The sequence below is a fragment of the Macrotis lagotis genome, chromosome 7 (genome assembly GCF_037893015.1).
Source record: "Macrotis lagotis isolate mMagLag1 chromosome 7, bilby.v1.9.chrom.fasta, whole genome shotgun sequence".
In the NCBI taxonomy this organism is placed as follows: Eukaryota; Metazoa; Chordata; class Mammalia; order Peramelemorphia; family Peramelidae; genus Macrotis; species Macrotis lagotis.
The window spans coordinates 56,077,465-56,102,918 of NC_133664.1; the positions used below are offsets into that span (position 1 = coordinate 56,077,465).

Below are 25,454 nucleotides of genomic sequence, written 5' to 3' on the forward strand. Positions count from 1 at the left end.
TTGGCAAAGCATTCAAAGTTTCATTGGCAAAGCAATGAAAGTTAATTCAAGGGCCTAAAAGAAATGTACAATGAACATTCTTTAACCTAGTCTGATGATTTGTTTTTAAGGCAATACTGAAATCAGAAACTTTGGTATGAACAGATAGGTAAATGAAGGTATAAAGGTTGAGATCAAACTTGAAGAAGAATTGACAACATAAATAATATTCATAAATGATAATATCCAAAAAAATGATAGCAAAACTATTAAGGAAACCTAAATGCATTTTTAAACTACAACCCACTGTAAAGTAACAGGTTGATTATTTAAAAGTCTCAATAGCTGCAAAATGAATTTAAAATGTGTATTGTCAATGAAAAGGCCACCTACAACACACATAAAGAGATAGTAGTGAAGTCTTCAAATGAAGATGTAAGAACTTTAGGATCAAAGTATAACATTTTAGAAGTACATTTGCATACATACTGTGAATATCTAATATTTTCTCCTACAATTTTAACTAGTTGTATTTTTCCTTTTCACACAGTTGACATGTAATAAACATTTGCTCAATTTAATTTAATCCTCTCTCAGATGGGCTAATTCATTATTTAAATTTCAGTACTTTTGGGGCAGCTAGGTGCACAGCTGTGCAGTGGTTAGAGCACTGGCCCTGGAGTAGTGGTTAGAGCACTGGCCCTGGAGTCAGGAAGATCTGAGTTCAAATCCAACCTCAGACACATAATTGCCTAGCTGTATGACCTTGGGCAAGTCATTTAACCCCATTTCCTTAAATAAAAAATATTTTTTAATTTCAGTACTTTTAAGATATTTACTTATTTATAAGGATAAACACTTAAAGTACATTTGGCATGTGCTGATTCAATCAAAGAATAATCCCAAAGTTTAGTAACAACATGAGAGTTTAAAATCTGAAACATCATAAGAAGAGATCCCAAACTTTTTATTTCATTTTGAAAATAAAATAAGAACCAGGGGAGAAATGAATAAAGTAAAAAACCTTCAGAGCTATTTGATTCTATTATTTTTTTGATAGTAGAATGAATAAATCTTCTCTGGATATGATTTATTCTCAAATGTGCAATAAGACATGTGGTGAATTTACCCTTTGTTTTACACTGTAAGTTTATGATGTATTAATATAGTAAGCACCTCCAGTCTTGTAAACCGGTGTAAAATTTTTTGGTCTTCCCTTTGTACCAGAGAAGTCTTGTTTTTTTCTTTTTCTTTTATTGGATGTTTATAGTACATTATTATAAAGTTTGGGTTGATATTCAATATTATACACATATTTTATGCATTTCTGAGTTTCTAAACTTTTTCTGTGTCATCTCTTGACATTTGTCTGTTGTCTGTAGCTCCTGTAAAACTTCAAAAAAATTCCATTTAATTTCTTATGCCCACCTGAGATATGTAGAAAGTCACAAAATGAAAGAGACAACTGTATAGTATAGTATGACATAGTATAGTGAAAGAGATAATTGTATAGTATGGTATAATACAGTACAGTATAGTATAATATGGTACAGTACAACATGGTACAGTATGGTATGGTAGAGTAAAGTATGCTACGGTATGGTATGGTACAGTAAAGTATAGTATAGTATAGTATGACTACACCTTACTGGACAAAACCCTATTTATTTACTTATTTATTTGTTTATTTATTTATTTTAGATTTTTGCAAGGCAATGGGGTTAAGTGGCTTGCCCAAGGCCACACAGAGAGGTAATTATTAAGTCTCTGAGGCTGGATTTGAACTCAGGTACTCCTGACTCCAGGGCTAGTGCTCTATCTACTGCACCACCTAGCTGTCCCAAAAAAATCATATTTAAAGAATCACTTAAGTGATGAATTACTGTGATGGATTTCTGAAATAATTAGGTTTATCTACATACAGAACAAACAATACATTTACAAATAGAATTTAACTTTTTAAATGGCTCCAACATCTTACCAAAAGTGAATTACATTATTTTTGTGAATTAAGGATAAAATATCAAAATGAGTTATGTGAATATCAATTGAACAAGTAAAGAATATTCTATATATTACTAAAATTAAAATTGTGAATTTTTTGCCATTTTGCATAAAATTATTTGCATTTCTGATATTGTACTTTTAATGGATTTGAACATTTTATATTGGTCTTTAAAAAAGGAGAGAACTAAGTTTTATTTTGGGTCAGTAATATTATAGATTCATAACATATTGAAAATATAAAAGAGCTTAGACATAATTTAATCCAATTTCCTTATTTTATAAATGAGGAGTTTCTTAAGTTCAGAGGAGTTGAAATATCTTGTCCAAGGTTATATATTTTAAATGTTCCTAGTCTGAACAATGTTTCACAATGAAATATTAAAATAATTTGCTCTATTAAATTAAGATGCACAGTTTTTAGAATGCAAATTGTAACATTTCTAAAATCCAGAATGACAATATTCTACTAACATGTGGCCAAAACTCAAAATCTTAGCTCAGCACTCATGACATAAACATGCACAAAACTACAAGGCATCTCCACCTGGCCCATTTAATGAAGTATGGCAAGTGGTTCAGAAGATTGAATGTGTAGAAGGAATATCGAGTAATCTCTGTCACAGTCCACGCCACCAGAAAAAGTACCACACTGTCCTCATTCTGGATCTGCAGAATTATAAAGAGTCAATAGCACCTTTTGTGGAAAGCTCTATTTTTACTTTTAAGTTAGCTATTCACAGAAATTTTAAGAGGACACAAATTTAATGCACTATTAGAAAAAAATGTACTTTATAGACATTGGCTTATAACATCTCACCTACACCCTACCCCAATTACACAATCTCCTATTCCCTGTGAGTCCATCCCATTCACCAAGTCATGCTAGACAACAACCAAGCTGTCATGGAACAATGGTGCCACCTTTTGATCAGAAAAGAAAGGTCTGAATCTCCAACATAATGTCTCCCATATACTACTTAGTTTCTTCCCCCTCAATGTTACTGTACTTAAGAAAATCAAGTGACAAAGGCTATTTATTAAAAGATTGCTCTCCAGGACAAAACATGTGTAGGACAGTTTTATTCTCTTATTGTTTTTTATTTGCTCCCAATTTTTTTCTTTTATCACTCACATCACAGTTAATTTCACTTCAATAAAAGCCTTTTAAATTTTTTTTTTTAAATTTTAACTTAACTTTAACTTTATCTTTAACTAAAAAAACTAAAAGTTTTAGAATTTAACTATCTTCTTCTCTCTTCCATTTCTTATCTGGTTCTCTCAGAAAAATCTCTCCTTTTCTCAAACTTAATTTATTCTGAGAATTAAATAATGACCTGAATCATGACCAAGTATAAGAGGAATGTTATACCTTAATTAAGGGAAATAAAAGCATAAGTTTTGAATTGAAAGTAAGACATACCATCAGTAACTCCTTCCCTGCCAACTCCTGCAAAAAAAACTGAAAGTGCTCAGAAATTCCATTTAGAATTTCTACAAAAACCTTTAACTTTTCTCCTTTTCCTCAAATTAAGTACTGATTCTGAAAATTTTCTTTTCAAAGGGAGAAGACTTGTTTCTTATATAATGGGTGGGAGGGTTTGGGATTTAAGGGGGAAGGAGCTAGTTCTGAATAATAATAATAATAATACTGTAACTATGAGAGTAGGGATTTTTCTTCTTTATATTCTCAGTGTCTAGAATAGTGTCTGGCACAGTAGATATTTAATAAAAGTTTATTAACTCATTGATACAACAAAATTGATCTTTCTACTTTTTCAGTGCTTACATATACAATTTCTACTTGTTGTGACTTCAATAAACTTTGTGGCCTACTCTTGAAAGCAAACAATTAGCTAAATAAAATTTTTCTTTTTTTTTTTCTAAATTTTATTTTTTTCTAAATGCACGTAAAGATAGTTTTTGGCATTTGTTTTTGGTAAGATTTTAAGTTATAATGTTTTTTTCTTCTTTGTAAAGTGTTCTTAAAGAACAGAAAGAAAGAAAAGTGTTCTGAATTCCAAGTAGTCTTCATATTAATTTTTGGAAAATCATTCCTTCATAATTTACCAAGATTGATTTTGAGGAAAAGCATTAGGTGATGAAATACAGAGTACATTAAAGCCTCATTGCATTAGGAGAACTTGAGATTACTAAAGGAATACAGATTTACTTTATTTGGAAAATGCTTTCTTCACAAATAATTCAGGCAAGCAAAAGATGTATAACTATAAGAAAACACATTTTTAAAGAATTTCAGCACAATATTTGTAGAAAACGATATTAATTACAAATAAGTATCATCTATTCATTAAAAACTATCCTTCACCTTATTCCTGTTCTTAGAACTGCTGAGGTTCCAAGGATTATTTTTAGTTATTCTAACCACTGATCCATTTTCAGTGATTCCGATGGCAGATGGCCAGGGTGCCACAAGGCTGAGTCACTTCAAGTGGGTAATAGACAGCTTCTTCCCCTCCCTCTAAACTCCTTAAACTTGTTCCTGTAAGTAGACTTTTAAAATAAATTTTAATAGCATTCAACATGGGGGAAAAGGTATTCCAAATGAGTAGGACTATTTAAAGCCAACAAGCATTTAGTAACCACAGGCTAAGAACTGGAGATATAAAGAAAGGTAAAATATGTTCCCCAATATTGTCAACAACTCTGTCCAAGTAAGATATGGACAAAGTGGAGGTAACTTCAGAGGAAAGGCTCTCCATTGAGGGGGAGGAAGAAAGGACTTCCATGGAAGGTGAGAGTTCAGTGGAGCTTGAAAAGAAGCCATTGAAACCAGGAAGCAAAGACAAGTGGGGTGGGGGGGGGCATTCTAGACCTGTGGGACAGTTGGTGGAAATACAAGGAATCAGGAAGGAAGAGGACAAGGAAATTGGACATATTTGGACTTGTTGGAAGAAGACTGGAGGGAAGCAAAGGACTTGACCCTGTTGATCAACTTAAGCCTGGTGGGAAGAGGTTAGGAGATGATGAGATATTAGGGCATTGAGCCCAGGTTGCCCTCCCCTGGGTGTTTCTGTGAGTGAAGAAGAGTAAAGTCACAACCTTTGGGAACAAAGTTATTTAGATAAATATGAAGTCATTTGTAGGGAAGTAGTCACAATATTTTAGTAATATTCCTCAAGAAGATAAAAGATGATAGGTAGGAATCAATGTTCTTGTCCCTTTGTCACTAAACCCTCTGCCCTTTTTTCTCCCCTTGTCACTTTGTTTCTGTTTCTCAGGCCTTAGCCATGGTCAAAAATATAAATTCTCTCTTCAATTAGTTCTCTCTTCCTTTGTTTCTATTAAGGCTTTGTATGAGTGTTAATGCTTCATAATACTAATCTCTATCTCTTGATCAGCAATCTTGCCTCATTTGAGATGCCTCTACCCTCTTCTCTTCTCTAGGGTCTGCTTTTCTTTTGGATGAGTCCATAACCCAGACCTCCATTTAATGAGGGGCACAACTTTGCTTACTTTACTCCCAACTCAATGCACTCTCTGGACTTCACCTTCAGCTTTGTCCAATTGTGGGTACCCTCTCCTTCCCCTTTATGAATTTCCCTTTATGAGTTGTCTTCTCTTATTAGAATGAAAGCTCCTTAAAGGGGTAGGGATTGTCTTGTTTGCTTGGAGAATCCCCAGGGCTCAGCATGGAGCTAGCCCAAAGTTAGCAGATAATAATGCTTTACTTATATATTTCTTTTTAGAAAAACAAGAGTTAATGAAAGGTTTGCCCCCACCCCCAATGTGCACAAGATGTTATCTACATAGTGATGAATGGTCAAGCTGATCAAAAGATATGGGTAGATAAACTGAAGTCATTAAATCCTAGAAAGGTCTACAAAGAAAGGTCTACAAGGGACTTCTTCCAAGTATACTGGAGGTCAAGGGTCTCTCCAAATTAAAAAAAGAAAAAATCAAGAGTTCATCTTATGGTGGAGAGCTTGCTAAATAAGGAAAGAATAAACAAAAAGTCAGGGTGGTATATCCCCTGTAGACATGAGATGGGGGATCCATGTGGAATAGAAAGAGAACCAGAGATCTGTTCCCAAGTGCTTGAGAAGTCTTGAAGTCTGCCCAGAAAGTTGGGTGAGTTGTAGAAGGAGTGGGTCAGTGGAGAGGTCAATGATTATACCTGTTTTGGTCAAAGTAAGTTATTGACACAATAAACCAAGAACTGACCACAGCACTGGACTTAGGTGCCCTCAAGCCCATGGCTATAGTGTTCCAATTGAGGATTTACTCCTTGTTTTTTGTTTTTCAAAAGCACTTCTTAAGCACCAAGTATGAGCCAAGCACTGGTGATAAGATCTAGGGAATCAAAGAAAGTCAAAAAACAGACCCCCCCCTTCCCAAAGTGCTCCCAGATTTACCAGAATCTCCTTATTTTCCCTCCCTCCCTTTTTAATCTTGTTTCCTGATCCCAAATCTTTCTCAATCTCTTCTACCAGTTCAGTCCTTTAATTGAATCCATTTTTTATGTCTAGAAATACTCAGTACTAACTTAATGAAAGTGAGAGCTGTTTAATCTAAGTTACCAATTTAGAGAAAATGTAATTTCTTAACCATAATTATTAGAGCATCACATCGTAGAAAAGATTTTGTTAAGCTGAAGAGTGTCCCAGAGTAGAGCAGCCAAAATGGGGGAAAAGGCCTCGAACCAATGCCATATCAGGATCAACTGAAACAACTGGGAATGTTTAACTTAGAGAAATGAAGACTCCTAGAAGGCTTGAAGGCTGTCTTAAGCACTTGAGATTCTGGCAGAGAGATTAACCTAGCTAGATTCACTATGCTTGGCTCAGGAACAAAGAGCTAATAGCACTGGGTAGAAGAAGAAAACCAACACATTTTTATGACAATTAATAATGTACATTGGGAAGTTTCATGTAGCCCCTTCCTTCTAGAGATCTTCAAAGGATGGATGACCACTTCTGGGATGTATCATCCCATGGATTATTATATAGATAAGTTTTGGACTAAGTAGCTGGCAAGGTCTCTTCCAACTCTGTAATTGTGAATGTTACTAAATATAAATTAATGTTCAGCAGTTCAGTTACAGTCTCTAATAGTACTTAAAATGCTTATTCAGCCTGTGTCAAACAATAATTCAACTTTTGGAAATATACAAACATTTTATATTATGAACCTCCTGGAGATTACTATAGAACAAATTCATACACTTACTGGTTTTATACTGTGGGTGATGAGCCACACTATAAAGATTCTTGAACTCACTTGGACTCCAGTCACAATTACAGAAGTAGGTACAATTCCTTCAAGAGAAAAAAGGAAATCAACAATGTCCCTCAATGCAATATTGAATTGACCAGTGTTGGATCATCTAGTAATAAAGGACCTAAGTTTAAATTCCAGTTTTATCTCTTATGGCCTGTCTGATCATGGGCAAAGCATTTAACTTCTCTAGGTTTCTGTTTTTTCATGGATGAAATAAGAGGATAGGATAGGATGACCATTAAAGTCCCTTCCAGATCTAAGTCTAAAAAAGTACAAATAAAAACAGGAACTTACCAATTATACAATGAATTATCTGTAAAGGAAATGGAAAAAAAATACAATTACAGAACTTGAAATTTGTTTTGAATCTGCAGCATAAAAAGTTATAGGCTAGGTTTTAACAACATAATAAGATCTAGTTATCACATCAAATAAATTTTCATATAAACACACCAAGAGAAATCAAACAAGATGGAGAGATTAAAAGTTTACCTCCAGTAAGGCAAATGTCTGGAAAAATTTGAGTGTCTTCTGAATACTTTTGTATAAACCTTTGTGCGTTCCTTTCTCCATATAAAATCGCACCATGGCAACAGCTAGTACCAGCCACCTAGATTAAATAAAATGCATTATGAGAAACAACAAAATTAGTACAACTGAATATTCTCCAGGAATGCAAACCTATAAACATCCAAATGTTTATCGCTTCTGTGGCCACAGACATGAAGCAACCCGATTTGTGCAGTGTAAGGAAAATCACATGTGGAGTCAGGCAAAATCTGAATCACACTTTTGTCCCTTAACATATATGGACCTCAGTTTCTTTATTGTAAAGTGAGAGTAACAACTGGGAAAGTAGTTTGGGAAAATCTTAAAAATTCTATAATGATTCATCTTTCCTTTTATAATTTAGAGTTGGAGTGTTTTGTTCAAATGAAATGACATGCAAAGTACTAAACTCACTTTTTTAATATTTAGAATTGGAGCATTTTGTTCAAATGAAATGATATACAAAGCACTTTACTCACCTTTTTATTATTTAGAATTAGAGCAAAGTACTTGTAATATATTGTAATGAATTACTTAGAGTGTCTCACAAAGCACTTTGTAAAATCTTAGTGATATAGGAATGCAAACTCTCAGACTCAGTTATTTTTGCTATGTTTTTGGTCTTCTTTAATAACTCCTGCTGAGATTATGGGTCATTAATACATATTTCAGACCTTAATGAGTTGAATAGAGTCATAAAAGAACAATCAACAAACATTTATTATGCACCAACTACATACATATATACATACTACGTTCTGTGCTGATAATACAAAAAGGGACAAATGAAATGATAGTGATTTATTAAGTAAATTATTCACAAACTATGTATAAAATTAAAAGAAATGTAATTAGGGGTGGGGAACATTGGCAGCTGCAAAAATATCAGGAGGATTCTCTGATGGAAATGTAGTCTTTGAATTGAGCTTTCAGGGGAGATAGAGATTCTACCAGGTGTGATTAAGAGGAAGGGGGTGGGAAGGGCAAGGAGGATAAGGAAGTTATGGAGATATTAGAAATAGAAGGGGAAGATATAAGGAAGTGGCAAGTATGCCACTCTGACTGAAGGAAAAGAATGCATAACAAATTCAGAATAAAGTAGTTTGGAGACAGATTGTGAGGGACTTTAAATTCTAATAGTAGACCTAAAGGCAATAGGAAGACACTGGAGACAAGGACTAGCTAGAGTTGGACATATAGATCTTGGAGTCATGTACACCATGAAATAATAACTGTGCTCATAGTAACTGAAGAGATTTCCAAAAAGTACAGTTATCTCTTCCACATAGTGTTTTTCCCCATTAAGGTTTTGCTATATCTCAGGTCAGTATAAGAAATTAAATGGGAATTTGGAGGAGGGGTAGTTTTGGAAAAGTCCCAGATGACACAGAAAGTTTAGAAACTGAGAAATAGATAAAAATATATGCATGGTATTGTATAATATACCCTATGACCAAATACTTAATCCAAATTTTGTATAAACCTTTGTGTGTTCCTTTCTCCATATAAAATTGCATAAAATATCCCATGAAAGAAAAAAAAATTTCAGACTTCTTTTTTGATAAGGGAGAGTCAAAAAAATTTATGTAGAATTTCCAGCTTCTGTGGAAGTTGAACCCCTAACCCCATAGATGAGGAAGAGATAACTGTATAGTGCAGAGGGCCCAGGATAAGACAACACACATTTATTGAGTTAAGACATACATGAGTATCCATAAAGGAGATCTGAGGAGAGATTGGACAGGTAGGAGGAGACTCAAGAAAGACTAGTATCACAAAAACTCATAAAGGAACAAAGAATTTGGGAGACCATGGTGGTTAATACTGTTCAGTACCACACAGAGGTAAAGAAGAGAAGGTCAGAGGGGGAAAAAGGTCAATGGATTTACCAATTCAGAGTCCACTGGTGCCTTCAGAGAAAGCACTTTCAGTCGAGTAATCAATCTAAAGGCAGAGAGTAGGGAATAAAAAAGTGAATGAAGAGGGGGACAGTGTTCTTTTTGACTCTGTTGCTTAAATACTGGGCGAGCAATCAACCAACAAGCCCTTATTAACCGTTGACTATGTGCCGTGCCAGATACTAGACTGGGCTAGAGATATAAAGAAAAAATTCCTTGTATTCAAGAAGTCACAGGCAATAAATAGGTATTTCTTAGAATCTGATTGTGAAAAGCAAAGGGTAATTTAGAATTATGGTTAGAGAAGAGCTAAATGAAGGTGAGACCAAAGAATGTATTTGGCAGCAGGGAAAGAGAAAATTCAAAATTTTTTAATTTTTTAAAAATTTTATTTGATAACTCTTTTAAATCAATAGATTAAAGTCTATTATTTGATAAACTCTGGAAATAAGTTGAGACAAAAAGCCTTTGATACATGAATATGATTGTTAATGTGCAACATGAAGAAAAAAGATATCAGACCCTATTTGAAAAGTCAGAGTACAGTACAAAATGTAGGATATTGAGTGAAAATAATTAGCTTAGTGTTCAATGCTCATTAAAAAATCAAATTCAATGCTGTGAAAACTCAATAAATTCATCAGTCCTTTTCCATTAAGGATAAATTCTTAGAGCAATTTTTGAGAGCATTTACATTTTTATCATTGAATTAGTTTGTTAATCAGAAAACTTATTGTCTTTGCAATAAAATATCCTAGGTTTATTGTATATTAAGTAGAGAACCTCTGGATCTCCCAACACATCTGTATATGTGACTCTGAGTAAATTACTTAAATTCTCTGGGCTAGAGTATCTCAAATTGCAGAAGAGGAGCTGGTCTGCTTTGGTTGGGGAGTTCCCTGGTTGATGAAATCACAGTTTCAGCTCCTATCTGCTAGAAAACCAACTATTTCCCTTCTCTCCCCTTGAGTTACCCCTGTGGGCCTGGGATGATTAAGTTCCTAAATTTTTTGTGAAGAAGGAATTGATTCATTTAGGGATAATATTAAATTTACAATGAAATTGTTTTAAATACAATTTTCCCTGGTTGCTTTATAGTCCTTTCACATCGTTTCATTTGCATTTGCATCTTCCATCTCTTTTCAGCCTTACACAACAACCAAATGAAGAAGAGATGAGAATATGAGGCCCAAGGAGACTGGGCCTTTCTCACTGCCTCACAGAAAGCAGAGCTGGGAATAAAATTCAGCTATAATTTCCAATTCCCCTAAACTTTCTGAGAAAGTCATATTTCTTTCGGAAAGTAAAAATTATATCCCAGTAGAATGTAAGCTTGAAAGCAGGAACTGGTTCATTTTTTTTGTCTTAGTATCCCATTACCTAGCATAGTACTTGAGACAGAGTAGATGTTTAAATAAATGTTTGTTGAATTAACTTAGTAGTTGGCCACGTGCCTTTTTTAAAAAAAATTACTTTTCAGTTTGATTCTACAAGGAATTATCCTATTCTATGTAACACATTCTTAAATCCATCTTCTTCACAGAAAAAAAATATTTTAAAGAAATTAGGCTAAGGACTTCACAAGTTTTAGCTCAAGAATGTGAATGCTTTTAACTTAGAATAATAATACAAATAACACCTTTAGGGAAGGTGTTAACTTGAACAAAAAATCTGAAATTATATTTGCTGTTGTTTTCAGAAAACCAAAAGCAACAACCAATATTACATTATGCATAGCTCCAGAGTCCAAGCTAAATTTAACAGAAGTGTGTTTTCTGGTGCAATGCTCTAATCACCTTGCAGAAGAATGTTATTTACAATTCTAATGAAAGCTTTTGATCTAGAAAGATTGAGAACTAGATAACCCTGTAGTCCTCAGTGTTTTAAAATGCAATTCTCTATCCTATCCTGTATACTAACCATAGATGATGCACAGGGTTTGATTACTGTATTTGCTTTCCTTTTAAGATCTGTGGGCAAGTTGCTTCCCTCTATAAATCTGTTTCTTCATCTGTAAAATGAAGGCTGGGGGGGGCAGTCAAGCAAATTGTGACATATGAATATAATACCTAAAAGGACTGATGAAGGTGAATTCAGAGAAAATGGGAAAACCTAGTACAAGAAACCAGGGAGGAAAAAGCAAATACACTGTGGCTAGAACATTGTAAATAAAGACATTAAAAGGCCATAAATCTCCAGTCAGATACACTGGGAGATGCTGCTACTGTATCAAAGCTAAAATTCCCATTGTTCCTGCTATACAGGAACTACAAAAGTAGTAGGTGTGTCATATCATCGTGATTGAGCTATTAAGGGTTTTATGTGTTTGGGATGAACTTCATGCTGCTAGTTGTTTGGGTGTGTGCTGGACATTTTTGTAAAAATAAAAAAAGGAACAATATAAAGAAAGAAAAAGGAATTGAGCCAGTTTTCTAAAGTCCTTTCCAGCTCTAACATTTTGTGATCTAACCTTTTGCTGTTTCCTCTGGTTATTCCATGTCCCACACTGCACCCCACAACCCAATCCGTCTTTCTTCTTACTGGTAGCATTAGTAGCATCTTCACCCTCAATTATTTGTTTTCTGGGTTAAATGACTTGACTCTTTGTATCTATTAAGCTATCTATTCCCATTCTATATGCTTCTTATTCCTCTCCCAACTGTGTTTTTTTTCAGAATCATCCAGCACTCCTAGACTGTATAACTGGAGCAGGATAGGTTCTCTCCTGGGTCTGGAAATCACATAACAGAAATGCATAGTAAAATAAAACAAATAACCTCAAAAGCCTAACTGGAAATGTCTATCTCTTTTTGTACATTTAGAGAGTCCATCACCTAGTTCTATCTGGAAAATTAAGCGGTTCCGTTTCAAGGTTGAAATTTTGTACTCAGGCCAGTTAATTGTTTCATTTCCCCCCTTCCCTTTGTACCTTTGGGTTGAGGACTAAACTTTCAAAAATCTTATTTCTTCCCTCTACTCCTCAACCCCCCCTCCCCTGCTCCCTACACACTTTATAATCCTGCAGGACTAGTTTGGAATGAAGATGCTTAAGTGTGCAGGAAATTGTCATAAATATCTAAAAGCCTCAGGTCTGAAACTGAAAAATAATGCTATCTTTTTTGTCTCCTTTGCTAAGAGATCTGATGCCTCCAAGATAAAGAATGAAACACTACTTGCAATCTTCTCTTTTTTCCCCTCCTTGCTGCTTGATGGCAATGGTGCTACACCATTAATCTCTCATATCTGGCAGCTTCTAATGTTTGGGTAGAAATTCACCCACATTTTAGGCTTTAACTCAAAGCAGTTATTTATGAAGCCACATCTGAGGTTCCTGAGTCTAAACAGACAAATGACTTTATCTTAAATGGCAAGATCTCCACCAGAGGTAACTCACTCTTGCCTTTCCAGCTTTTTTACTGTCTTGAAGATTGACCATATTTGTACTTAAATCGGTACAAAATTTCATCCTTTAAATAGAACATCTCAATTTTTTTTGACAGAGAGGTGATGGACTAAAGGTACAGAAAGTGATAGACATTTCCATTAGGTCTTTGAGGTGGTTTTGCTAGACTATGCAAAACATAATCTATTGTAATTATATAACAGATATGTAATTTCCAGACCCAGGTGAGATGTATGGAGGGACAGCTCAGTTGTCTGTGCTATGCATGTGGAAATCCTCTTGATCCCCAGAGATCCTATCCAGGTGTTGCCAATTACCCCAGGAAATGAGATTGTGGGATGACCCATAGGAGAAGGGTTTTGATTAGAGGCAGTTGAGGAAACAAGTCTAAACTTTTAAATGGCCTTTATGCTACCCAAAAAAACTGTTGAGCATGAACTCCTATTGGTGAGTTACTGACTTCTTGGTTAAACTGAGGTATTTTGTCTTTCCAAGTTGAAGTTCCCTTATTATTGTGTTTTCTCTAATCTATTATAATTTGTACAGTGTTCCTGACTTCTATTAATGGTTTAGTTTAAATAAATGGGTGCACATGGATGAAGGAATGAAGGTCAGCCTATACCTTTGAAAGCCATCAGGGATAGAACTTTTCAAGCTGAACCCATTGTACTCCAAAACTAGACATATTTGGTAAGTGAGAGATGAATAATTCATTTCTAGTCCAATATTCCTTTTAAGAGACTAAAGGAGAGAATGCTCTTCAGTCCTGGAAGGAGCAGTCATACAGTCCTTCATCTCACTATGGATGTACCAGACTTCAGATAACAGCTATGCATATGATTGGCAAGCTGTGTCCATATATTTAGACAGACCCAGAATTCATATTATCTTACTGTTAAGGGCTTTGTTTTTCTTTCTTTTTTCTTTTCTTTTCAATTGGAAGGATTAGGGATATGTTAGCTAAGGAAAAAAGAAAAAAAAATGATCACAGAAGCAGTTTAAAAAAAATAGCACAGAAGAGAACAGAAATAAGACCAAAGAAAGAACAACAGAGTAGGACAGATTTAAAAGTTGAATTTATTACATATTTAAAAAGAAAAGCATGCTATACATATTAGATACTCAATTTCATGTACAATCCAAACTATCTGTTCCACAATTTTATGTGGAAATGCACATTTTATTTATTAAGTTCCAAATTTTTAAAAATAAAAAATATCATCTTCAATACCTAGAATCATATCCTTTACTTGGTATATCCCACAGTGGGAAGTCTAAGTGGTGCAGTGCATGGAATGTTTCCTGGAATCAGGAAGACTCATCTTCCTGAGTTCAAATCCAGCCTTAAATGGCTTACTAACTGTATGACCCTGGACAGGCCATTTTGCCCTGTTTGTCTGTTTCCTCATTTGTAAAAAGAATTGAAGTGGGGGGGGGGGGCAAACCATTCCAAAATCTTTGCCTAGAAAACACCAAATGGAGTCACAAAGCATCTGACACAACAAAGAGCAAAGAATATAAAAACCAGAAAAAAGGGTGGGTAGGTTGGGGAAACAACAGTTCCTACCCTCAAGGAGCCTGTAATCTAGCCAGAAAAACCACAATAACAAATAATAAAAAATACATACAAGGCAAATACAAAGTAACTAGAGGTGGAGGAGCTGCATAGCTGGGAAAGACAATGCATAGGAGGATTGCCTTTTAGCTTTGCCTTTCCAGCTCAGACTGGATCACTGAAGGCTTCCATAAGAAACCATTTACTCTTTTACTCTACACAGAATTCTAAATTTTGAAAATTATTTTTGCAAATGATAGTAGATTATAAATAGCAAGTTAGAAAGCTTAGAGAAGAAGAGGCAAGCATATTGTAGCAGCAGACCATTAGTCATAAGGAAAAAGGTAGAAAAAAGAAAATAAAGTGGGTTGCTCTAGAACAGATGTGTTCAATCCTCAGCCCTCAAATTCCATATATACAACATTACTACATTTTATTATTATAGTCATTGGTTTCCTCCCAAATGGAAAAGAATTTTGTACCTAGTTCTGATCTTTTTACCATGAGACTGAACGGAGGTTGGTTTGAGGGCCCACTTCAAAAACTTATCCACTTCAACTCCCCACCCCCTTCTCTCTTTACCAAGTCTTACACTCACCTCCTGGGATGCTATATTTGTTCTTTTATATTCTAGGCAAATGGAGTAGAGTCTAGAAAGAGTCTAGAAAGTTCTCAGCACTAGAGAAGGGGGTATTCTGTTCTTTTGAAAATATAAGGTCAGATGGATAGAGCACTGACCCTGGAGTCAGGAGTACCTGAGTTCAAATCCGGTCTCATAATAATTACTTAGCTGTGTGGCCTTGGGCAAGACACTTAACCCCATCTGACAAAAACCTTAAAAAAATCTAAAGAAAATACAAGGTCAGACACCAATGTCCTTCCCCTAAAGGAAAAAGAGCAAAAACAGAGGACACCCAGGTCACATAACTTCAGAGGGGAGAAACTTGTCAGAACTCTCCCTAGCATGATCTTTCACCAGACTAGAACTGGAGCAAATGAAGCAAAGAGTGGGAGTCTGAAACTGAGTCAGGTCCCTTAAAAGGTTCTCCTCCCTCTCAGTTCTAGCTATACAACCATATACAACCAATTCAAAATACTCCTCAAAACAGGTGGTTAAAAGAGTAGAACAGGAATATAATGTCCATGCTTGCCCATAATCTTTCCAAGGTATTTCCCTCACATATCATAACTCTCTCAGGGTTTTCAGCATGGGAAAGTTCTATCAGCCTGAAGCAGATCTTGCTTAAACTAATAGACAAATAGGAAATAGGTTTATTACCCTTTTCATAGGTAAATTTTATTTCTTTTCAAATTGATCTCTTTCAATTAACAAAAATCAGTTTTCAAGTCTTCCACTTCCCTCTAGACACTGGGAGAGGAAGAAGAAAAACAAAACCCTTGTAACAAATAAACATAATAGAACAAAACAAGTTACTGTATTGACCATGTCTAGAAAACATGTTTCATTCAACACAGAGTTCAACAATTCTTTCAGGAGAATTGTAAACTGACATTGTGGCCACTGCACTGATTAATTAAGTTCATTTCTTAGCATGTCTTGCTTATCAATCATCTAAGTTTTAATTTCAAGTTTCATCTTTTTTTTTGTCATCATTTAAATAGCAAAGTTAAGAGCCTGGTATAGTGGATAATGCTGAATTTGGTAACTTCTTAGCTGAGAAAAGTCACTTAATCTTAGGTAACTTCTAGGAATTCTCTATTCAATTATAAACTGATTGTAATCTTCATTGAGGAAAGAGTTTCCCCATGGGAATTCTCTTGATCAAAAAGAAAAAAGGGGGCAGCTAGGTGGCACAGTGGATAGAGCACTGGCCCTGGAGTCAGGAGTACCTGAGTTCAAATTCGGACTCAGACATTTAATAATTACCTAGCTGTGTGTCCTTGGGCAAGCCACTTAACCCTGTTTGCCTTGCAAAAACCTAAAAAAAAAAATTTAAAAAAAAGAAAAAAGAAATGCTTTAAGTATTCATGAATATATATGGAGGAAGGATAATTAATGAATAAGAATGAGAATCCTCTTCCCAGGTTTTTTTTTTTGTTGTTGTTTTTCTTTGTTGTCTGTCTTTGCAAGGCAGTGGGGTTAAGTGACTTGCCCAAGTGTCACACAGCTAGGTAATTATTAAGTGTCTGAGGCTGGACTTGAACTCAGGTCCTTCTGACTCCAGGGCCAGTTTGCTATCTACTGTGCCACCTAGCTGCTCCCCACCCCACCCCCTACCCCAGTTCTTTCTACTTTATTACTGTGATGCAGAAGTGAGCTGAGTGACTGAAGGCTAGGCCAGTGTAGCCAAAACTCTAGCAACACCTACCAATTGAAAGGGTATGAAATTCTAGATAAGGGATAGGCACCAATCTGCCTAAGTTCAGGTTGTCACTAGAGAGTTGTCTAATAGACAAGGAATTGTTTGACTACGTGCATCTCATGAAATCAATATAGGAAGATTTCTTTCTTTCTCCTAGGGATAAAATCACAGATCTTTTTTTGTAGTACCAAGACGGCAGGCAAAACTTTGGGTTTGTGATATTCCCCAGATCATATATTGTTGTATTGGGATATTGCTTATAACATATAGATATTCAATTTGATCAATGTGGAAATTACACGGAGGCAGTTGTCACTTGTCTACCTTAACCTCCCATCCAAAATTATCCAACATCCCCCCTTCCCCACTGGTCAGAGTCCATTACCAGGAATTTACTCTGCTGATTGACTTATTATGACTTAATATGTCTTCAAACTCAGCAAAAATTATGAAACAAATGTATTAATTGCAAAGTATGAAAAGACCAGTTTGATCATTGCCACAAAACTTGAGAGAACTACTAAGAATTCAGTTGTCTATCAGTCTGTGTAAGGTAGGCAGCCTATATATCTACCATGCATAGATCACTGATCTGTGAAAGTCCTATTATTGAGTCTTGACTTCTCCAAAGCTGGCTACATGGAATCTGGGATGGTTATTTGGGAATTATCAGCTGAGGATCATCCAAAAGGGAGAACATCAGACTAGATATAAGAGCACTCTCCTTATTATGCTATATAAGTTTCAGTTTTAGTATTTTTATTTAAATTTGTTATTATTTATTATCTTATTGTTCATCTTCATAGTACATATAAAGATTCAACAATAATGGAAAGATATGCAAATATGTTTTGAGTCATTAATAAATACTTATAAGATTTCTAACTGAATCTACACATTACTTTTGACTTAAGAGACCTGAATGAGAATTAACAAATTGAAATAATGTTGTTTTTCCTGTTTTACAGATGGCTAATAAGAAGTTAAGTGATGCTTCTGGTCACAAAATTAATAAAATGTCAGAGTTAAACTTTGAACTGTACATAGCCTTTTGACTCCTTCCAAGGTCAAGACATGTTCTTTCTACTACACAATGATGCCTTTCATATCAATATGCATTGTTTTCTTTATCCTTTGACCTCAAATAGGAAAGAAAAAATATTGATGTGTAAACACAATTTTAGTACAAAGGAAAAATGGAATATGTAAAGTATTATTTTATTCCCTGGCCCAGTGACAATGTAACCAATGTTAAGTCTTGGAGCAGAAGTTTAAATTTCATAGAATATTGGCTCTAAACTGTTGGTAAAAAGAAATTTATTAATACCTTAAGCTAGCTAAAAACCAAACAGACTTCAAATTACATATATCTCTATTTGAGTAATCTTTTGAGTATTTTTCTTTTAAAAATTTTTCAAAAATATTCAGTTCAGTCCATCTTTAAAGAAAAAAAAATCATTTGACACTATAATATCTTTTGTCCAAACTCTCTACAAAGAAACAGAGTTGAAAGAAACCACAGAAATCATACAGATCAACCTGAAATAATTTAGTGAATCTCTTTTATAACATCTTAGAATATGGTGATTGATGTGATATGTTGGATAATTTTCTTCAGGAAATGCTAATAGTCTTTTGCCTAAGTCTGCTTCTTTATTCATTTCCCATTTCCCCAAGTTAACTTGTTTTAATATGTTAGATTGCAGTTGCCATGGATGCAATAATGCAATATTTTTTCAGTTTTATTCTTTGCATTTATTCATTTTTAAAATTTTTGTTCTAAAATGTCCATAGTCTAACTGTACAAGTATGACTGATTTTGAAATTATTCTGACATCATTAATCATTAATTTCCTGTCTTCTAAAATAAAGTCCATTTGGGGAGTGGGTAGATTGTTCATTGTCAAATTTGGCTTCTCCTAACTGTTCTTAAAGAAAGTAATCATATGCAGGCATGAAGTTTCTTTATATTCTATAAGGTTAGATCTCTTTTACTTATTAATCCTGAGGTTTATTTTCCAATATATTTTTCACCATCCTCCCTTATTGCATTTTATTATATTGAAGTAATGTAAGATTTGAGAATAGTTTGATTTTTAAAAGTCATTTTTTTTAGTTTTTTTTGCAAGGCAATAGGGTTAAGTGGCTAGCCCTAGGCCACACAGCTAGGTAATTATTAAGTGTCTGAGGCTGGATTTGAACTCGGGTACCCCTGACTCCAGGGCCAGCGCTCTATCCACTGTGGCACCTAGTTGGCTCTAAAAGTCATTTTTTAAATAGAATTTCTTTACTTTCTCACATGAATGCAACAGATATTAGTGAATAAAGTGAAATGATCTTCATGGTTGTCTATTCTGTAAATGTTCACCATAAGCCCTAAAAAATGAGATGACCAATAATCCCATGAATTGATGTTCCTAATTGCATGATAACAACTTTGTCAATCCTTTATTATTTACCCCTTCAAGGAATCCCTACAAAATATCTTTCCCTTAACTAATTTTTGTTTTCTTGTCTCATTGGTACCCTCCAGTATGATTCAGTTCCTTTACTAGTGTTTTGGCTCAGTCATTGGATAAAGTATTACAAAACGAATTTTCACTAAGTAGGTCTAAAACACTGTGTCATTCTCAGCATCCCTGTTTCTGCCATGCACAAACAGGTGGAAGCTCCTTGGTCATGTGGCTATTTTGTTCTGTTATGTCAGGGACAGTCATGGCCAAAAATGAAGTGACAGGTCCACTGGAAATTATCTTCTCTGTATTTAGCCACTTGGATCCTTAGAAAGCTGACTGAGGCTGCTGCCAGGACTGTCCTGAAAACTTTTCGAGCATGATATAAAACTTCCAGGGCTTAGGATTTACTGTCATAGCCTTTGAGAACCCAGGGAATCTTGATATCACAATGGGGCATCAATACAAGGTGGTACTTTTTCAGGTTTTATCTTTTTAGATTCAACCCATCACCCTGGATGTTAAAATCTGTTCAAGGTCTTCCTTTTGTTGCCACATCCCTTGACCATAAAATCTAATGAAGGCATCGAATGAATGAATGAAAATGTATTCATGGAGCTCTTATAAGCAAGCAAGGTGACCCCTGCCTTCATGGAGCTAATATTCTACTGGGGCGGGGGGGGGGGGGGGGAGAAGACAACATAGAACAAAGATGGAGAGTTGGAAAGAAAGAGGTTAGGGTATTTTGTGTGTGTGTGTGTGTGTGTGTGTGTGTGTGTGTGTGTGTGTGTGTGTGATGTGTGTAGTGACATGATTTTAAAATGGCCAGGAAGTGGTGTGATGGGCCAGTTCTAGGAAAGAAGGTTAAAGTTCTTTTATCAAAGTTCAGTGCTCTAGAGGAAGTTTTCCAAATTGGTTATGGGAGAAAGGAGAAGGTCCAGGTGTCAGCAGAATAGTTTGGAAATAGCTTTTGGGTTAAAGTTGAAAACAAAGTTGATATGGAGTAAGAGGCCCTGAGTTTCCTTCCTACTGTTTGTCCTTGGAGTATTCATTTTAACTTCTTAGGGGCTTCATTTTGCTCATCTAAAAAAGGAAAGGATAGGATTAGATGACCTTTTAAGGTTCCTTCCTTCTCCAAATGGAATTTTTCTTTCTAGATAGTGAAATGGAAATCACACTAGGCTGGAGTCAGAAGGACCTGAGTTCAAATTTGTACTCACATTTATTAGACCATGTGACCTACACAAGTCACTTACTTTGCCTCAGTTTTCTCAAATGTAAAATGGGATAATATCACCTACCTCAAAGGTTTGTTGTGAGGATCAAATGAGATAATATTTAAGAACTTAACATACCATCTGGCACAAAAAGAGAACAATATATAAGATTATTCCTTTCTCTTCATACATTTCCTTTTTTCCTCCTACAATTGTATTTCTTTACTACTCAATTGAAAATCTCTTCAAAAGTTAAATTAACTCTGTCTGGCCAAATCCAATAGTTTTTATTTTTTCCTCCACCTCTCTTTTGTAATATTGATCATCTGTATCTTCAAACAAACTCTCCTTTTTAAAAAAAAATTATTTTTGTTTTTTTTTTCAAGGCAAATGGGGTTAAGTGGCTTGCCCAAGACCACACAGCTAGGTAATTATTAAGTGTCTGAGGCCAGATTTGAACTCAGATACTCCTGACTCTAGGGCCGGTGCTCTTTCCACTGCACCACCTAGCCACCCCTAAAAAATTTTTTTTAATGATATGTTACTTTCTGGTTCTCTTCTTGCCTTTTTCAACCACTTCTTTGTTTTCTCTACTTTTCTCTTTATCCACATTCCCTTACCTATCCTAAGGTTCTATCACCTGTGTTGAACAACTTTCAAGCATTTGAAGGCTCTATTTTGTAGGGGAAAAAAAAACAGTAGACTTGAGGACAAATTCCAACTACATACCTTAGTAGCCATGACACTGGGTAGATCATATAAACTTCTAAGGACTCAATTTCCTTATTTGCAAAATTAGGAGTCTGGACTATTTCATTTCTAAGGTTACAGGAATGATGGAGCTTTAGGTCTAGAAAAGATATATAGTTCAAACTTCCTCATTTTATAAATGAAACTGAGGCCTAAAGAGGATTTAATTTATCCAAAGTCACAAAGGTTATAAATGGCAGAGCCAGAATTCCAATCCAGGTCCCTTGCCAGCACATTTCCCATCATTCTTCCTCATAGTCACACAGCTAAGTATTAGGATTGAGATTTGAACTTGGTTTGACTCCAAGTCTCTTGTAGAATTTAGAAGATTGAACTAGATGACCTCTGAGGTTTTCTGAAGATCTATGATTCTCTACATATAGTTTTTAAAATATTAATATATTGCCTATTTAAACTAATTCAACAATCTGAAAAGATTACTAGAATACTGACTCATGATTGCTACCCAAAATTCTGACCTTGCATTTTTGGGGGCTCTGCCATTCTATGATACTATCTTGCAATTCAGTTTTAAATATTAAGTGCTTATAATGACATCTTCACTAAGACATCCCTCTCTGAACTTGAATTCAAGGTCTGCATAGTAGAAAGAACACTAGACTAGGAGGCAGAAACCCTGACTTCTTCTCTGAGTCAGTCTGTAACTATTGTCATAACTGTACAAATTATTTAATTAAGTTCTTTGGATCTCACTTTCTTCACTGGTAAAATGAGAGGGCTGAATTACAAAGTCTCCCCTAAGGTTCTGTCACCCGTGTTGAACAATTTTCAAACATTTGAAGGCACTATTTTGTAGGAAAAAAAAACAGTAGACATGAGAATGCAAGATTTGGATTCAACTTCTTTTGATTTTACCTTATTTAAGACTTAAAATCAATTAAGGTGGCTTAAAATCAATTAAGGTGGAGTAGTGGATAAAGCACCAGCCCTGGAGTCAGGAGTACCTGGGTTCAAATCTGACCTCAGACACTTAATAATTACCTCACTGTGTGGCCTTGGGCAAGCCACTTAACCCCATTGCCCAGCAAAAACCTAAAAAAAATCAAATTAAGACTTCTGTAACCCCCTATATAATTGAAATTTTTAAAATTTGATTTATCTAAGGTTATTTGATTTTTATTTACAAAATGAATTTCTTATATTTATCCTTTTTGTGTCAGAGGAATGTCTAATCTACCAAAGTAGGAATTACTCCTAAGTTTAATGATATTTCCTTTTCTTCTTTCTGGACAGTTAACCTGTCAACAAGTCTCCTTCTGTTTCTCCCTTTGAAAATGCCTCTCTGATGTCATTCTTCTCACTTACCACAGCTAACACCCCAGTCCAGGCTCTAATCACTTGACACTTGGATGACACCAGCCTCTCAGCTGTTTTCCTGATTTTTGTCCTCCTGTTGCCTTAATTAATACCCGAATCTTTCCAAAATGCACTTTTGCTGCTGTTTGAGAACAGAGGCTTCTCTGGCCTAGCACAAGAAGTCCGAATTCCTCTGCCTGACCTTCAAGTCATTCTAGAACAAAGTGGTCCAGTCCCAACTCACCCCAATTTATTTCTCACTATTCTTGGGCTTACACTATCCAGTCTAGCTAAGCTGATTTTCTCATTGCCCCCCAATACATCCCCTGCTCATTTCCACTCTTTTTTTAAAAAAACAGATTATTCTTTCCACAGAGAATGTCCATCTTCCTCCACGGTACGCCCACTGCCATTCCATTCCCTTCCCCAGAATTTGAACCCACATGAAACCCAACCCTCTTTGAACTCCTACAGTTAAGTAGTCCCGAAGCACTTTAGCACTTAGTTGCTGTAGAACTGACTGCTTCTTCTCTCCATGTCGTTGCCCTGTAAGCTATCCCGGGGAAGGAGAAGTCTGGGGCTCTTCCAAGAAGCGCTCTGCCAGAATTCCAAGAGATCTCTAGATCCACTTAAATGCTTTCCCTTTGGCCAAATCGTTCAAATACTGTTTTCTGTGGAGCGTTTAATGCACTGAGTAGCAATCAAGGTGTAGTAAAAGGTCTCTCTTATGTCACTACTTGCGCCCCGGCCTCCCGTTATACAGGGAGAGCTCCGGGACGCCCAGTACCTCCAGTGTGGCACAAAGGGAGGGGGGGGGGGTCCTTTCGCAGGGGCGACCTCAGGTTCGGTGAAGCGCGGCCCTAGGAGAAGGTGCCGCGGCCAGACCGTCCGAACCAGGACTAAAAGAGCAGATCTGAGTTGGGAAGGGCCGGTCAGGCAGGTTCTTCAGCAGCGGCGGCAGGGAATCTGGGAAGCAGCGTGTGTGTATGTGTGTGTGTGTGTGTGTGTGTGTGTGTGTGTGTGTGTCCACGTGTGTGTCCCGTCTGTCTGTCTGTCTGTCTGTCTCCTCTGTCTCTCCCCGCCCCCCATTCCGGCCGCAGTCTCAGCCTGGCCGGGCCGGCCTGCCCCGCTCCAGCGCCCCGCACCGTATTAGGCAATGGCCCGCGCGCCCGGGCCTGCTCTGCCCCCTCCTCGCTTCCATTCAGCGGCTCGGCGGCCCCTCCGCTGCCAGCCGCCCTGCCCTGCCCTCGCCCCAGCTGCTCCCCCTAGCCGGCGAGGGCGGCTGCCGGGAGGGGGGCCCCCATGCCCGCCCCAGGCCCCCTCGGGTGGGCGCCCCCACTCACCCCGCGGTCATGGTGATGTTGTAGAGGGTGAGCCAGGCGGTGGCCAGCACGCCCAGGCGCCTCTTCCTGCCCACCCTCTCGTCGCCCGCCTCGGAGGAGCCCGCCGTGCTGCCTTCGTCCTCGCTGGAGGCCATGGCGGCCGCAGACCCCTGCGGGCACCGGGGGGGCGCGGAGGAGGAGGGCGAGCGGCCGCGGGCGGGCGGGGCCGGCCGACAGCTGGGAGGCTCCCCACGTGTCTGGCCCCGGGGCTGGGTGCCTCTCACGTGGCTCTGTCTCCTCCCCCGGGGGCACCAGGGCGCCCCGGGGCAGGGATGGGCCGGGGAGGGGCGGCGGGGGCCGCCCCCCGGCTCCCCGAGTGCCAGGACCAGCGCGGGGACAGCTCCATTCGGTAGCCTGGGGGGCTGTGGCTTTGGGCTTGGCAGTCGGTGCGCTTCTCACCGGGACACCCTGCCTGCTCCCGAGCAGCTGCTTGGCAGCGTCACCTAGACGCCAGGTACCGAAATCTGCCTGAGACCGCGCAAAAGTTGGGTGAAGGGGCGGAAAGACTACGCCCCCCCCCAAGTTATGTGCGGAGCAAAGTGAAGTCTGGGGGGTGGAGGAAGAGCCTGAGAACCTGCGTTCAGAGACGCGAAGCGACGCGGGGCTCGGCCGGCCCAGCCACACACCCGGGCCGAGAGCACCCTGCGGCTGGTGAAGGACAGCTCCCTGAATACTCGGGCTGCAGCCGGGTGGCCTCTGAGAGCCGCCAGTGCTGAGATCTGGTTGGCAAATGGCATGAAGGAAAGACTAAGGCGGTGTCGGCGTGGAGGTGCAGGAATGCTTCCCGCGGGACTCTCCTGTTGCTTGGGTTTCTGCTTTGCAAAACTTAGTTTGGGGAGATCGCCTGAAGGGAACGCGGTCCCCAATTTAGGCATTCCTGTAAGCCCCCTCCTCCCCCATTGGCCGGCTCGGCTGTCTATCAGTCCAGATCCCCACTCAGCCAGGCGGTGGCATGGAGGGAACCCCGGGAGAGAGGGCAAGGTTCCTTCCTCCTCGTAGTGACTCCTCGCTGTTATGAGCGCGAGGCGCTGCCGCCGATGCCATGGAGCCGGTGGACAGTGGCATCCCTGCTCTTCATCACACGCGCCTCTCTCATTTCTTTCCATTCTCGACCCAGGCCTTTGCGAGGGGGGGATCACTTTCGTTTTCCCACCCTTGCCTCACTCTTTCCCCTTCCCCACAGTGTCTTCCTATGCCAGTGGCCGTTTTCTGCATTGTTTGCACCCACTCGAGGCTTCCCGGGTTAGACAGCTCATGTCTGGGTTAATAAAAAGCCAATCGAGCCTTCTCTGGGACGTTTTTTAATAGGAGGTCTTTAGAGCAAGGACAGACGTGCCCCCCCCCCCCCCCCCCCCGTCTTCACCTTTCCAAGATACACAGCA

At 37.8% G+C, this 25,454-nt stretch overlaps 1 protein-coding gene across 2 annotated transcripts in view; it reads right to left on the reverse strand.

Moving 5' to 3' along the window:
• Positions 1–24,182, reverse strand: part of HACD1 (3-hydroxyacyl-CoA dehydratase 1) — a 53,925-nt gene extending 29,743 nt beyond the window's left edge. For both annotated transcript variants that reach the window (XM_074192939.1, XM_074192940.1), the window contains exons 1-5: positions 24,034–24,182; positions 7,717–7,834; positions 7,519–7,537; positions 7,174–7,262; positions 2,531–2,652 (exon numbers count right to left, since the gene is read on the reverse strand). In XM_074192939.1, the coding sequence (XP_074049040.1) occupies positions 2,531–2,652; positions 7,174–7,262; positions 7,519–7,537; positions 7,717–7,834; positions 24,034–24,167 (482 nt within the window). In that variant the 5' untranslated portion in view covers positions 24,168–24,182. The remainder of the gene's footprint in view (positions 1–2,530; positions 2,653–7,173; positions 7,263–7,518; positions 7,538–7,716; positions 7,835–24,033) is intronic.
• Positions 24,183–25,454: the final 1,272 nt, after the last annotated feature.